The 12,147-nt window shown below is 33.8% G+C and overlaps 2 protein-coding genes and 1 non-coding gene across 4 annotated transcripts; all 3 read left to right on the top strand.

Annotated features, from left to right (window-relative positions):
* The first annotated feature begins 2,952 nt into the window (after window positions 1-2,952).
* On the top strand, window positions 2,953-4,620 carry LOC111892395 (uncharacterized). Its single transcript, XM_023888445.3, has 2 exons — window positions 2,953-3,056; window positions 3,508-4,620. The coding sequence occupies exon 2, from the start codon at window positions 3,571-3,573 to the stop codon at window positions 4,426-4,428; it is 858 nt and encodes a 285-aa protein (XP_023744213.1). The 5' UTR covers window positions 2,953-3,056; window positions 3,508-3,570; the 3' UTR covers window positions 4,429-4,620.
* Window positions 4,621-4,808: 188 nt separating this feature from the next.
* Window positions 4,809-4,882, top strand: TRNAN-GUU (transfer RNA asparagine (anticodon GUU)). Its single transcript has one exon. It is a non-coding gene; the product is annotated as a tRNA-Asn (tRNA).
* Window positions 4,883-5,852: 970 nt separating this feature from the next.
* LOC111892394 (beta-galactosidase 8) lies at window positions 5,853-11,369 on the top strand. 2 transcript variants are annotated; one of them, XM_042901083.2, is made up of 20 exons: window positions 5,853-6,255; window positions 6,511-6,614; window positions 6,682-6,777; window positions 6,890-7,002; window positions 7,100-7,166; window positions 7,261-7,353; window positions 7,606-7,749; window positions 7,997-8,085; window positions 8,177-8,282; window positions 8,360-8,447; window positions 8,543-8,661; window positions 8,738-8,902; window positions 9,000-9,190; window positions 9,271-9,359; window positions 9,445-9,554; window positions 9,742-9,849; window positions 9,934-10,044; window positions 10,150-10,361; window positions 10,433-10,763; window positions 10,950-11,369. In XM_042901083.2, exons 3-20 carry the CDS (start codon window positions 6,682-6,684, stop codon window positions 11,058-11,060), a joined length of 2,343 nt encoding a protein of 780 aa, XP_042757017.1. In that variant the 5' UTR covers window positions 5,853-6,255; window positions 6,511-6,614; the 3' UTR covers window positions 11,061-11,369. The 2 variants fall into 2 exon arrangements, with proteins under 2 accessions (XP_042757017.1, XP_023744211.1); XM_023888443.3 differs by having other exon boundaries at window positions 5,853-6,614.
* Window positions 11,370-12,147: the final 778 nt, after the last annotated feature.

Below are 12,147 nucleotides of genomic sequence, written 5' to 3'. Positions count from 1 at the left end.
AAGCACTTGTATTAAAATTATATAAAAGTATAAGAAAAGTTATAAAAAAATTATAAGCAAAGTTTAAAACATTGTATTAGTAAAACATTATATTATAAAAACTTATAGGAAAAAATATCATAAAAATATTGTAAGAAATTATAAAAAGTCTTAAATTTATTAAAAAAAATTCAAATTTAGACAATTTTCTTTTTTTGTGCATATTTGACCATTTAGCTTATTAAATTTGTTTACATATTATCATTGTCGCCTGCTATATATAGCAGGCGACAATGATAATATGTGAACAAATTTAACAAGTTAAATGGTCAAATGTATATAAAAAAGTTGTCTAAACATGAACAAGACGGAAAGATAATTACCATGTCAAGTTATTTTCCCTAATGATTGTCATATATTTACTTTTTACTCTATCATATCATTAACTCATTAAGTTATGAGTGTGACACCATATATGTTTTATTTTCTTTGTACATAATATTTGTTATCATTCTTTTTTATTTTTTCCTCATGTTATTTTACTTAGATGTTGTTGTTGTTGTTATTGTCATTTTTTTGCAAATCCTTTTTGGCCTCTTGTGTCTATGCCATGCAAATCACAACATACATTAGTCTTCGCATATTATTTATTTTTCTGAAGACTGTACCTAACATGGTTTGTATGTTCTCTTTTTGGCGTAGATGTAGACTAAAATATTCTAACACAAAAACACATATATCTTTGCTTTTTTTTTTTTTTAAGTTAGATTATTCCAACTTTATTTATGATAAACAATTTGGAAAAAATATAACACTTCAAGGAAAAAAAAAAGTTTGATGACACATCCATGACCTTTGTAACAAATTTATAAATAAATATTTAATCATAATAATGATCGTTAAAGTTGTTTATATAGATTTAAAAAACATCTTAATCTTATCTTGTATTTTTTATGTCAAATTTTACAAAATATTATTTGATACAATATCATCCATTTTTGGAAAATATATTTATGGTCAGTTTTTAATTGATATAATTGAAAAAGTAAAATGAAAATTTCAAAAATTTTCATTTTAAAATCGAAGTTTATTTTCATCAATTTTATGTGTTAAATTCTTTGATCGTTAATTACAATATTTATGTATAACTTTGCGTCTAAAGCTTGTTGATTTTTTTTATCAAATATACACATTAAGTTGTACTATTTTATTTTCAATTTTTTTTACAATAATACATATACTTTGGTCCAAATTTGTTAATTATCTATAATAAAGTCATAAAGATATTGAAAAACTCTTTTAAGTTTAAAAGAAATTAGTTTATTTAGATCTTAGTTTATTTGAGCAGTCTGCAGACGTTAAAAAACAAACAGTCTTCTTCTTTCAGACTGTAGACGTTTGGTCTACCTCTTCTACTGTAGAGGTCTGCAGCTGTGGTCTACAGACTGCAAACATTTTGACTCAGAAAAAACAAACATCACCTTAGAAAATTATTATCTCTCATCGTTACCTATTAAATATGATATTGGCACTTGTAAAAAATAAATGAGAAAAGCAAAGGGACAGAGAAGATGGTTAGGTGCAGTGGAAACCCATTGATCATCGTAAGACCTTCAAAAGTGCAATTAAGAAGTAAAAAGAGACTATGTTCACTACAGTAAAAAAGGGAAAATGATTTAAAAAGGTAATAAAGTTTCAAAAATATACAAAAAATACTATTATTCTTTTTTTAGTGTAAAAATTACCATTTTACCGGATATTATAGGTTACACGGTTAAACTTGATCACTGGCCATCACACAACTATTCATGGTCTCTCCCGTTTGTGTCGAGTTTATGAGATCACCCATCCTTGCTTCTGAAAGTCCCCACCCTTACCATAATCAAACACATACACCATTTATGAGATCAAGAAAAACAGAGAATTTAGACCCAAACAATACCCTAGTAATCTGTTTTCTTCTTGACAACCATTATGTGCTCAGTTAGCCCCAAATGGGAAGTATGTTTTCTACACACCTGAGCAGGTTGAAGCCCTTCAAAGGATCTATCTTGACTGCCCAAAACCCAATTCTATTAGGTATTACCAACTCATTCGTTAATGCCCTTTTGTCTCCCATATTGAACCCAATCAGGAATACAACAGCCGTACCTGGTGTATAAAAAGGATCGAAGACACTAATTCGGCGTACATCCTAGCAAAAAATGCAGAAAGGGGAAAAGAGAAGATGGTGGTGTGGAAAAACCCTAAACTGCGATGGTGAAATGTCGCCACCACTGTGAAGGTTTTGTGAAGGTTTCCAGAACCCACTTGTGGTGGTGGTTTGTTAGAAATCTAGTCGGAGAAGGAGATCGTTGAGCCGGAGAAGAAGGAGATCGCCCTTCTCGGAAAAGGGCAGCGACTGTCATCGTCTTCTTCGTTGTGGAGATGGTTTCTCATGGAGCGACACCTAATTTGGTAGTTGAAGGTTTAAATGTCCATTAAATAACCCAAGTACCTGTGGTAACCGGTTACCTCAGGTTACCATTATTTTTTACAAAAAAGAATAATGGTCTTTTTAGAACATTTTTGGAATTTTGTTAACTTTTTAAGTTATTTTCCCTGGAAAAAAAACGATGTTCATTGCAATCCACTACAACTATATAGACCCATTATGGTGGTCATTTCAGCATCATAGCCTAACTAATGACACACAAAAAATTCATTCAAATATATGAATACAAACACATTTTTTTTATTCAAATACAATTTAAACGTACAGAAATGCAGTAATATTGATATACTTTCCGATAAATAATCGGATGGAAAAATAATTATCTGGTTTGATTGGGCTTCGTATTTGGGCTGGGCACTTTACAGTTTACACATTAAGGATTCGGGCTCTTCTTGATTTAATGCAACTATCACTTGTACGTTATGCGTCAAAATCTATACATTTTTTTGCTACTGAGATTGTGCTTGTCATTTACTTTTTTTTTTTTTTTTTTTTTTTTTTTTTTTCCATGGTGGTTGTAACTTGTAAGGCGTAATCAGTTCGTCCGCTTTGTTAGAACCAGTGAATACATCGATGCATACAGGTACACATATGCATACAATTGTGTTTCTCTGTGAATTTGTATATATATTCTCGTGTAGTTTCTTTGATTGTCCTTGTTTCTATCTTCTTTTGCGAATTTCATTGTTGCCTAAACTGGAAAAAAAACACTTTCGTTAAATACCATAGCTTCGTTTTGTTCAAAATCTGAAGTTTGATCGATAATGCTAGAAATCGATTAGTGGCGGTTTTCGTTTAGGAAAAAACTTGCTTCGATTTCAATTCGCAACCCTAATACATCAGTTTTTTTTGTCAATTCGGGGAGAAACTAATGGTATATAGAGTTTTTGGAATCGAGAAAGGGAGAAATATGATCATAACTTTGTCTGTTCTTCGATTATGTTAAGCTTTTCTCCTACAGTTCAACTTTCTCCCAAGTTGATGTATTCAATTATGAATTCACATCTCTAGCACTAATTTATCATATGACACAGGGAAAAATCGTTGATCTAACAAGAAACTGCAGCTACTAGTAATAGTCAAATAGATTTGAAGCCATGATAAAACTATTTGATGCTCATTGTCACCTACAAGACCCCAGAATCATCAACAAGGCCCCAAGTGTTATCAAAACAGCCCTAGAGAACGGCATACTCCATTTTGCAGTGAATGGTGTCTCTGAGAAAGACTGGCATTTGGTAAAGGAGATGAGCAACAGCTACCCTTCTATAATCCCTTCATTTGGAATCCATCCATGGTTTATAATGGACAAAACCTCCAACTGGTTGAAACTCTTAAGAGAATTCATGGATGATACACCTTGTGCTGCAATAGGAGAGATTGGTTTAGACAAAGGGTCACGTGGAAAGACTATTGATTTCACAAATCAAGTTGAAACTTTCAGCCTGCAACTTGAACTTGCTAAAGAGCTTAAAAGGCCAGCTTCTGTACACTGTGTGCGTGCTTTTGGTGATCTTCTTGATGTAATGAAAGCTATTGGACCTTTTCCTGAAGGTGTGATCTTGCATTCTTACTTAGGTTCTGCTGAAATGGTTCCTGAGTTTGCAAAACTCGGGGCTTATTTTTCCTTTTCGGGGTTTCTTATGGCCATGAAAGAAAATAAAGCTAAGAAAATGGTGAAAGCAGTGCCTTTTGATAGGATTTTACTGGAGACTGATGCACCTGATGCATTACCAAAGATATTGAATGATTCAGAGTCTGTTTTCTTGGTTGAAGAAGAAGAGGGAAATGATGAAGAGCTGAAAGAGATGCTTAATCATCCAGCTAATATCCAGTTTGTGCTTGCTTATGTGGCGCGTTTGCTTGATATGTCTAAAGAAGAGCTTGCAGATGTGAGCTATAGAAACGCAGTGCGTATCTTTTCTTATGAAGGCTCCAAAGTGCAAAAAGATTAGTTCAGAATTCAAGGCATCCGAAACTCTGCTTTCTCTGAACCATTAAGAGACTGAATCATTCAGCAGTAGATGGTCCAGTTTTATCAAACGGCATAGTTGTGTACAATATTTATAGTATAGATTCGTGTTATGAAGTTTGTATCCAAAGGCTATTTCTATTTTGGTTAATGCAATATTCTTAATAGAAGTTAATGATGGATGTATCATAGGATAAACTTCCAGATACATTTTTTTTTTTTTACATGTATTTGGTATGCATATTTATTGGAAATATAGAAATATGACAATAAAATGAGCGTATCTCATTTGTGTAGAACAAAGAAGGCTTAAAACAGTTATGGTTTTTTTAATTAAGTCTTATAAATTACGAGGAATAAAAAGCTGGAATAGCTCAGTTGGTTAGAGCGTGTGGCTGTTAACCACAAGGTCGGAGGTTCAAGCCCTCCTTCTAGCGTTTTATTCGTTATTGCAACATTTTTTTTTTGTTGCAAGGAATGCTAATATCTAATTACAAAAACTCCGATATAAGATATTTATCAGATCAAATTTGGTCACCACTTAAGAAATCAATAAATGAGAACCAAAGGAACACAACCAATTAATTATCAAAATGATTAATGATCTGATACTAATATGGAAACACCAATACCCAATGAAAAAAATATATATAAAGAGATAAAACGGAATTGATAATGTGCTTGAATAACCATTGGGCTAATTGTTTGATTATGTGCTTGAATCACTGGTGGACTACTAGTGATTTAGCAACATATTATGCGAAAATCAATTTTTCCTTTTGGTTTTAGTGATAAGATTGGTTTAAGTAATTATCGTAATTTGATAGTTTCATACCAATCCTATTTATACAATAGGAGTCTGATTTTGATATCTTCTGGATGAACAATAACCACACATACTCTCAAATTTCACGAATGCATACCGTAGATTCGTTAGAAATTAAGTTCTCGTGCAAGATAGTTGTATCATTAATTTAGAAGTCCAGAAACTATTGCACGAACAGGGAGGACTTACAGGGTGTTTGGCTTAGCTTTTTAAATGATTTTGACTTTATCTTTTAGAAAAAGTCTCAAAAGATGTTTGGCAAAAGGAAAATGACTTTTGTAAATGACTTTTCCCATAGAGTAATTTGAGTCTTTTTGAAAAGTCACGATTACCTGACTTTTCCCAACTTTTCACCAGCTAAAAATATTAAATTACCAATATACCCCTCATCTATCCTAAACATGTTCTTTTTTGTCATTTTACATGTAAAAGTTAAACCAAACACTTTAATTTTTGACTTTTTCCGTTCAAAAGCCAATCCAAACACATTTTAAAAAATAACTTTTATAAAAGGTTCTTTTACAAAAAGGACTTTTGTCCCACAAAAGTTAAGCCAAACACCCCTAGGATATTGTGTTTGCAAGTCTCTATCTGTCATAAATCATAATCTGCAAATTTCGTATTAGTAAGTTTGTATTTATATTTGTTGATTGCTTCTTTATTTATTTTCCTTAACAAATACATGATTACACACTGTTATTTAACACGTGTTTGCGTATATAGCAAAAAGTTTTCCAGGGTATAAAACCAAAAAGGAAAATGAAAATGCTTTGACAAGATTCAAATTATCCGTCCATCCATATGACCGAATCCGAATCAGCACGCTTAAAAATGGCGGGAAAGCAACGGAAATGCACAGTTGTTTGTGATTGCGCTCACACACATACAAACTGTCGTTTCCTTGAAACTTACCAAATAGTAATCTTACAATCTTTATCTATCCAAATCGACCTTAGTGATCATCGTTCTTTGTAATTTCAACAGGTATAATACAAAATCCTTTTCGCATTGTTATTCTCCAATTCGATATCAACAAATGCTACAAACCAATCACTTGGAAACAGTCGTCTACTTATTTCTTCTCTATATACCTATACTACGTACGCATTACACTAGACGGAGTAGATTCTTCTTCATGTTATCTTTCTGCAATTATAATTGAATTAATGGGGAAAGTTCGGAGTTTGGGGTTAATTTTATTCATTATTATACTTCACGGAGCTTGGTTTTTTGAATTAGGGTTTTCCGTGACTGTAACTTATGACAGCAAAGCTTTGATTATAGATGGGAGAAAGCGGATTTTGCAGTCTGGATCCATTCATTATCCTAGAGCCACTCCCGAAGTGAGTTCAATTTTGTGTTCTGTGCATAATGTGTGAACGTGGTTGACGATTGCGGGTTAAATTGCAGATGTGGCCAGATATCATTGGGAAGGCAAAAGAAGGAGGACTGGATGTAATTGAAACATATGTTTTCTGGAACTACCATGAGCCTGTGAAGGGACAGGTACAATATATTAAACTTACATTTCTAAATTTATGATGATGATGATGATGATGATGAGAAGTATTTCTTGTATAAATGTTGTTTTTGCCTCACTTGTTTGTTTATGTGATAGTACTACTTTGAAGGGAGATTCGACTTAGTTAAGTTTGTGAAGACAGTGCATGAAGCTGGCCTGTTTGTTCATCTTCGTATTGGTCCATATGCCTGTGCTGAATGGAATTATGGGTCTGCTTTTTCTTTTCTTAATTAGATCCTCTGGTTTAAGTTACACTATATGTTTGTGCTAAATCTCAGAGGTTCATTTCTATAAATTTCTGAGCAGAGGATTCCCTCTTTGGTTACACTTCATTCCTGGAATCCAATTCCGGACCACAAATGGCCCTTACCAGGTACTCCATTACCACAAACAATGCTAATTTCTGTTTCATCATGTTTTAAATCTTGCATAAATGTGCAAAATTTTAATATGAAATTGTGGCTCAGGCAGAAATGAAACGTTTTCTTGCTAAAATTGTCAACTTAATGAAAGAGGAGAATCTTTTTGCATCTCAAGGAGGACCAATTATTCTGGCTCAGGTGATTCATATTACATTGTGCTCATAGGATATGGTTGCATCCCTTACGACAGTTTTTAATCCTATACATTTTAAGCATCTTTTAGTAGGTAAATGTCCTCAATCAGATATATACAAGTATCTACTACTTAGGACTTAACAGACCTAGATGAATAGATGATCACTTCTTAACTTCTATCTCTGAAATACAAAAGATATGCTTATGATTAACTCCTTTCGTGTCTATATCTCAATGTGTTGTCATATATAACAGGTTGAGAATGAATATGGAGACGTTGAGTGGGCCTATGGAATTGGTGGAGAGCTATATGTAAAATGGGCAGCAGAAACTGCTCTAAGTTTTAATACAAGTGTTCCTTGGGTGATGTGTAAACAAAGTGATGCACCTGATCCAATTGTAAGTTAAGTAAAATTACCACAACTTATAATCAGGAGTCTGTATCTATGTCAATTGTGAACACATACAAACTGCTAAATTGAAAGCTCTACAGTAGACCAACCTTATGCCTGCTGGATAGTCGATTAAAATCACCATCTGTGTGTTAATTCTTTTATTAGTTTCACTATTTCTTCTTCAATTTGTTATGTATCCTGGAATGCAGTTTGTTAATTGGTTTCTAACATAATGGCACACGAAATTGCAGATAAACACATGTAATGGGTTTTATTGTGATGAATTCATCCCAAATTCTCCTTCAAAGCCAAAGATGTGGACAGAGAACTACCCTGGATGGTATATCTAACCTTTTACTACATAAAAGCATTTTCAATTTTATATATGATTATACAAAAGGGTATGTATGTCTTTCTCTTTAATTTTACAGGTTTCTTGCATTTGGGTATCCTGTTCCTTATCGACCTGTTGAAGACCTGGCTTTTGCTGTTGCAAGGTTTTTTGAAAAAGGAGGCACTTTTCAAAACTATTATATGGTAATTTTAGCAATCTTTTTGTTTATTGTTGAGTTTATTTGTTAACGTAGATGTATATATATAAAAATATCTTGTAGTATTTTGGTGGAACAAATTTTGGACGAACAGCTGGAGGCCCTATGATTGCTACAAGCTATGATTATGATGCCCCAATAGATGAGTATGGTAATATTCTGGAATTTTTATCCGTTGAGTGTTTGTTGTTTGGATAAACGATGTCTGCATGGAGTAAGTGTGATATATGGATATAAGTTATGCAGGATTCATAAGGCAACCAAAGTGGGGTCACTTGCGGGACCTACATATGGCAATAAAGCAATGTGAAGAATATTTGGTAAACGCAGATCCAACTCATCAATCCCTTGGTATAAACTTAGAGGTATTTTATAAACATATCAATATGCATAATTCTCATGAGCTATGATTCATCCTGACTCAATTCATTTGTTCAACAGGCAGATGTATACTATAGAACACCCGATGACTGTGCAGCTTTTCTTGCAAATTATGGAAGCACTTTAGATGCAAATGTGACATTCAATGGGAAATCATATTTTCTCCCTGCATGGTCTGTGAGCATTCTTCCAGATTGTAAGAATGTTATTTTCAACACAGCAAAGGTAACATTATATCTATGTTTTCTTGTGTATATAACTTCACAGGTGATGAAACATGATGTAATTTATATGTGTTGGTTATGTTGAATATGGATAAAAGGTTGTGGCTCAGAAAAGTGTTGGTGATGCTGCTACATTTGTTGAGACTGAATTTTCACTGTCAGATTCAAGCTGGAGTTGGTATGTAGAAAAAGTGGGTGTTTGGAGCAATGAATCATTTACAGACACCAGTTTGGTAGAGCAGATTAATACAACAAAAGACACAAGTGATTTTCTATGGTACACTACAAGGTAATAATTCTTTTCAAAATAAAATGCTTCTCTTTCAGGTTTTCAAAAGAATATGATGAATTTCTGTTACCTTTTTGCAGGATAGAAGCAGATGAAAAGAAAGATGCGTTTTTGGTCATTCAGAGTTTGGGACATGCTGCTCTGGTTTTTGTGAACAAAAAAGTTGTAGGTAACTTCTGGCTGTGTTTGCTCAAAAGATACTACTTATTGACAACCGCTATTTGTTTTAAATTTTTAAAAAATATCTGATGTAGCATTTGGTTATGGCTATCATGACGATGCAATCTTCAGCATAAATGAAAAGATTAGTCTTGAACAAGGAAGCAACACATTGGATATCATCAGTATGATGATTGGTCTACAGGTGACACCATATCTTTCTTCTCTACAACTTATTTTCCATTATCTACACAGGCTTTAGACCTCAAAGAACACAATAAATGAGTCAATTAGGACTAATGAATATTGATGTGACCGACATTATAATTTGTTGAGTCTCCTTATTAGGACCAATGAATATCTTTCTTCTCATTTATATGTTTGCTCTCCAGAACTATGGTCCATGGTTTGATACCTGGGGAGCAGGCTTGTATTCCGTCACCCTGCTTGATCTAAAAAATGCTAAACAGGACATTTCATCAAACGAGTGGACGTATCAGGTTTGTTGTTAACTTTGAGTTTTAGGGTTTCTTTCACATTTGACACATGGTTTTGAGGTGTTGCATACTTTTGATTGCATTTAGGTGGGAACTGAAGGGGAAAGTCTTGGACTTGATAAAACAGATGTTGCTAATAGTTCCATATGGACCCATGGCAAAGAAATACCCACTAATCAGAGTCTCATTTGGTATAAGGTATGTAAATTTCAGTCATTAAAAAGACACCATATGGGACTGATTGTTAACTGTTATCTACTTCCAAGACTCTAACTTTTTTTCTTTCATTATATATATTCACAGTCCACATTCATTGCCCCTGAAGGAAAAGGTCCTCTATCACTGAACCTTTCTAGCATGGGGAAGGGTCAAGCTTGGATCAACGGGCAGAGCATAGGACGATATTGGTCTGCTTACCTTTCACCATCAACCGGTTGTACAGATAATTGTGACTACAGAGGAACTTATAATGCACAAAAATGTCAGAAGAAATGTGGTCAACCAGCCCAAATACTGTAAGTAATTTATATATATACATACTAGACTGTCTTTTTTGTTTGTAATATTTTTTTAAAATAATGTGTAGATATCATATACCACGGACATGGGTGCATCCTGGTGAGAACTTGGTTGTCCTTCATGAAGAGCTTGGTGGTGACCCTTCCAAAATTTCTGTGCTCACACGCACCGGGCAGGAAGTGTGTGGCCATGTCTCAGAGGACGATCCGATTCCGGTTGAACTCTGGAAACCCAATTCCGATTCCGCTTCTCAAAGCCCTCAACTCCGATTGACATGTGATCAAGGCTGGAAAATTTCATCGGTTGGTTTCGCTAGCTTTGGGAATCCCAAAGGGGATTGTGGTGCTGGATTTACTCAAGGCGGTTGTCATATAGACGTTTTATCGATCGTTGAACAGGTACCACAATTCTCATTATTTGTATATCTTTGTATCTTTATTTACATATCATGTGATTATATTATTTATGATTGTTTGGACGTGCTAGGAGAAACTTGCTTCGGTCTTATTTGTAGAAACTCATGTTACAAACTCTTGAGAAATTAGTCTATATGATTGTAACAATTGTTCATAAACTAAATGCAGGTTTGTATCGGGAAGCAAAAATGTTGGGTTCCTGTTTCAACAGCTAGTTTTGGGGACCCGTGTCCTTTGGTGGCAAAAAGCTTGGCAATTGAAGCTTCATGCACTGCTTGAATCAACACCTTTGTATATGCATAGCTGCATTTGATGGTTTGTGATGTTGTAACAAATGGTATGTGTTAAATGATAAACATGTCTTGGAAGTTAAGTATGTACAACTTATTTTTCACCATCATTGTTTCACATATATATACATCAAAACCCATAAAACCAAGACATGTAATAGTCGGGCTGTTAAAAATTAGAACTATGAGCGATTCAGGGAAATAACATCATACTCTACTCCTGCAGCCAATATATGTAATGCACTTTACTTTTTACCCGTTATATATTTTTTTCTCATAATAGAAACTACTAACATTACTTTATGTATTATAGCGATATGTTATATATAACCCAAAACTTGTAAAACGCATACAAGTTTCCTGTTATATTTTGCTATTATGGATAAGGAGTTGTAAGCACACTGCTATGATGGATAAGGGCATCTCCAAACCAACACTAACACCTATATATTACACCAATTATAGTGTTAAGTTGCTCCAAACCAACACTATATATATTACACCAAACTTGGTGTTGTGAATAGTATAACAAAATATATATTGTTATACTATTTATTAACACCAAATACAATATTAAAATTAGACTAATATAAGTTGGTCCTTCAACTTTAAACTTATATGCTTTTATTTTATTGTTTGTATTATAATAGTTTATAAACAAAATTGCGAAAATGGTCCCTGTGGTATGCAAAAATTTGGGGTTTTAGTCCAAACCATGAGTTTTTTGGATCCATGGTCCTTTTGGAGTGGTTTGTATGAGATTTTGGTCCCTGGACTTAACTCCCGTTAAGTAGGATCTGTTAAGCCCCCTCATGTGCCTCACACGTGAGGGTAAATTCATCATTTCATATATAAAGGACCATTTTTGCATAAATTGTTTTTTTGGATTAATGGATTTAAAAGCTTTATAGGGTTTCATGAATGGATTGGAATCGGCCATCGATGGATGGTGGCCTACGAATTCATCATCATCGGTCCTCTTCCAATTTTCCTCTTTCATTTAGTCTCTCTGGAAGTTCTTGATTTGAGCAGTAATGATTTTAATGGAGCTTTCCCTGATAGCATTAACCTGCCTG

The sequence above is a fragment of the Lactuca sativa genome, chromosome 4 (genome assembly GCF_002870075.4).
Source record: "Lactuca sativa cultivar Salinas chromosome 4, Lsat_Salinas_v11, whole genome shotgun sequence".
Lineage (NCBI taxonomy): Eukaryota > Viridiplantae > Streptophyta > Magnoliopsida > Asterales > Asteraceae > Lactuca > Lactuca sativa.
This window is presented reverse-complemented; position numbering and strand designations above follow the sequence as displayed.